Below are 3584 nucleotides of genomic sequence, written 5' to 3'. Positions count from 1 at the left end.
ATGTAATTACAAAGGCAGCACTTTCTCCTCAATTATTTAAAGATCCCGCCCAAGTGTTGGTCCGGCCGGACTCGAACTCACGTGATTCCCGCACGCTAGTCTCACATGCTCAGCCCACTCAGCAAACCGGTCAGCGGTCAAAACGTCAATCATTTGGAAATGTTAAGCCTGACTGAATACGTAGCCAGAGAAATTCTACGCTTTTTATTACGGCCTGCATTTTTCTGTCCTTGTGCTTTATGTAACTGTTAGTCGCCTGAAGGAAATGCGAAGCGTAGTACAAGAAGCGGTACACATCGCCGGACGGGAAGGCATTCTCGGTTTTCACATGACGTCACGACCGCCATGTTGGTGCCCCTAAACAAAGAAAAGGCGGCCATGTTGGTGCCTCGACCAAATCCTCCTGGAATTGGACTCTATTATTATGCAAACGCTTCCTTTTGTTTTCGTTGAAAAACATGGCTGTTGATCACGTGAGTGAAAACCAACAATTATCACATTACATGATTAGTACATGAAGCCTACATTAGCATGCGGTCCCGCCATCTTGAATGAAAATTTATGTGAATGTACTGAAGAACCTTTTAAAATAAAGCTGGTTATGTTGCAGGTATGGCTAAGAATTAAAAAAAAACCGTTCTGTTTGTTGGCTAGTGACTCACCGGCGATCATTTCTTGCGAGGAAGATGCGATGGTTTCAAGGGGAACAGGGACTGCCCTGTCATTTCCAGCTCTACCACTGGCTTGGCAATACTGTTGAAGTTGCCCTGGACGAATCATGCAAAAAAATATCAACACTAACACCACCGCAATGGTTGTAAATGGCAGCAGTGAAGCAAGAATAAGAACTTTATTGCCATCGTCTTCAGTTTCTCCCTCCTCCGCCTCTCTGTTGTTTTGTCTGTTGTCTCTCTGTTCTTGCCGACGAGGGTCCCACGAAAACGACCCCCCTGATGGCGTGGGCTGGTTTGCAGGTGGGTTGTGTGCGTCAACTCCCATTTCCTTCTCAGTTGTACGAGTCACGGTATGGAAAACGGTAGAGGTTTCATTTTGCTTATTCACAAGCAAGGATACCTTCCTGCCGCTTGTCGCTGCTTCAGATGCCTTTGTGTTCTTTTTATCACAAGAAAGAGATCGCACTTTGCATTTCTTACGACCATTTGCGCATTCAGACGCTAGTTCGTCGTTTTCGTCCCCGCAACATTCCACACAACTGAGACATCGGAAAATGAATGCTTCGCGATAATAGCCATCTGTGCACTTGTTATCACATTCAGTATTCCAGGACAAAGTACAATTCTTTTTTACCGCTCTTCCTTCAGAACATACAGTACATGATTTACATTGATCATTCCCGTAAGTGTCCGAGTATGTTTCCCCAAGTTTACAGGAAACACAGTCGATAGCGGTTCCGTACGGAACTGTGTTGCCACACGGGACGGAGGGTTGAGATCCCGCGGGACAATCAGGACAATCGAGGCACTTGTATCTAGTGTTTCCCGCAGAGACCCAGCGGATTTGTTCCGGCGTCTTACACACTACGACTGCATTTCCTCCATGCACCTGTAAAGTAATAGTAGAAACAAAGAAGGAAAAAAGAGGTAAATATTTTGAAGAAAAATCATGCCGTAATTCTCCAAGGATCTCGTAACAAGCACATTTTAACTCGTAATTAAACATAACATATCTGATTTCCAGCCTAAAATTTAACAAAATTATATTCCTCAGGTATTTACTGATTGCTTCGTGTTAGCCATGATAAAACACATTTCCCTTGAACAAAACCGAAAAATAGCTGTAAGCAGTACTGCATTCCAACTTTCGAAAATCTCCTAAAACGCGTAGGGGCTTGCGCCACAAAACGCGCGAAATTGATCTTGGCACGGATTGTACATTGCCTTCGAACTTGCATGTGACCAACTTTAGGGCTATCATATTTCGAAAAGTACTAGGGCAGTCGTCTGTATGAGAAATCAATCGAACGCCGACTTTAACCAGCTGAAAATCTGATGTAAGTAATGCCAAGGTTTTTGTGACTTAACGTGAGTAAGCATTCACGGCATTCTCAAAAAATGAAATCATCTTAGGTCACAGGGTCATAATTGTTGTGTAACAGACACAACATCAAGCATGTGAGCCTTCAACCTCAAGTCTTTGTTTTTTTTTAATGTTTTTGTTGAATCTTACCCTAAAATTGCATAATTTTACGAGGTGGGCGCATCACCTTAGCTGAGGAAAAATAGACCTTTTTTGTTTTTTCTTTGTGGTGAAAACCTTCCTTTCCTCGGCCTACCCAATCATGTCAAGTACTGAACTGCTAACGAAGCACCTTCCAGAATCAACAGGAACAATAGAAACGATTTTCTAGCAGTTTGTTTCTCGTTACATGTATACCTTTTTTTAAAATCGCGAGACAAAGTCATTAAGTAAACGAGCTTTAATCGTTGGTAAGATTTCCGAAATGTGAGATAAACAAATCAATTTGTTAATTTACACATGAAAGCGGATGAAAGTGTAAAATTAGTCAGTGTGAGTTGTTACAGCCAGTGTAGATATGAAAAAAAAAACAGTTATGAGAGAAATTCTCTAATTAACACTTCCGCACACTATTCTTACGACCATGTGGGTATGAGAAATATTTACATGCATACATTGTTCTTGAAACGCATCGCAACACTTACGTATCCTACACAGAAACAAAGCAACGTCAAACAACTAAGTTGAACAGACGATCTCCTGTCGAGTTTTTGAAATTGAAGACCCCAATGGTTCTCTAAGCGACACCGTAGCCACGTTGCCACAAATCTACACCGTCAGCACATTTTTTGCAAGTGGGAAAATTGCGTAGTTTTTCGCAAAAAGAAGGAAATCGAACCATGAAAAAAGTTTTGGTCTTGATCTTTGACAAAACAAGAGAGCATTTGAGGCTCTTTACTCACCAGCAAGCCAAGACTGACAATGAATGTACAAAGAGCGAGGAAATTACTGTTTTCCATCACGGAACTCATTGTTCCGTGGAAATGCCTTTCCATGATTATTTAAGGAAGCGCTTTGTCCACAGAGTGATCGAATTAACAAGCAAGCACACTGTGGAGAGGCCAACTACAGAAATGAACTTGTTTTAAAGCGGAAAATTTGTCGAGACTGTTGATAAACAAGGCCCGTCCCAAATAAAGAGCGGTGTCATCACATTAAGACTTATATGAGAAATGTTACGTGGGAGGGGGTATACATTTTCATTTGTGGTCGCCTTGGGATGTAATTCGATTCTTTTCACCGTGATCATCAAAAATCGTCAAGGTATGGATAAAAAAGCTAGCGAAAGTCGTGAAAAAGAAAGTAACACAGTAAATTAGGAAACAAACGGAACCTAACAAACACACAAGCTGCATAAGCTCCTGGGCGAACTGCCTCTTGCAAGTAGATGACTGATCGGGGATTCCCCTAAAGTTACGTGCGAGCGATGCCAAAGCAGGGTTGACAGGGATGAACCAATTTTAAAACTTGAATTAATCCTGTTGACCCTTCAGTTGACAACGACGCGAGGTGTGTCAGGGTATTTCCTCATGGCCATCCTGCTTTGA

At 42.1% G+C, this 3584-nt stretch overlaps 1 protein-coding gene across 1 annotated transcript in view; it reads right to left on the bottom strand.

The window, feature by feature from the left end:
* Positions 1-3180, bottom strand: part of LOC138000341 (uncharacterized) — a 4267-nt gene extending 1087 nt beyond the window's left edge. Inside the window, exons 1-2 of the mRNA XM_068846671.1 lie at positions 2940-3180; positions 663-1563 (exon numbers count right to left, since the gene is read on the bottom strand). Coding sequence (XP_068702772.1) covers positions 663-1563; positions 2940-3032 — 994 coding nt within the window. The 5' untranslated portion in view covers positions 3033-3180. The remainder of the gene's footprint in view (positions 1-662; positions 1564-2939) is intronic.
* Between the last annotated feature and the right edge of the window lie 404 nt (positions 3181-3584).

The sequence above is a fragment of the Montipora foliosa genome, chromosome 4, assembly GCF_036669935.1.
Source record: "Montipora foliosa isolate CH-2021 chromosome 4, ASM3666993v2, whole genome shotgun sequence".
NCBI classification, from domain to species: Eukaryota; Metazoa; Cnidaria; class Anthozoa; order Scleractinia; family Acroporidae; genus Montipora; species Montipora foliosa.
This window is presented reverse-complemented; position numbering and strand designations above follow the sequence as displayed.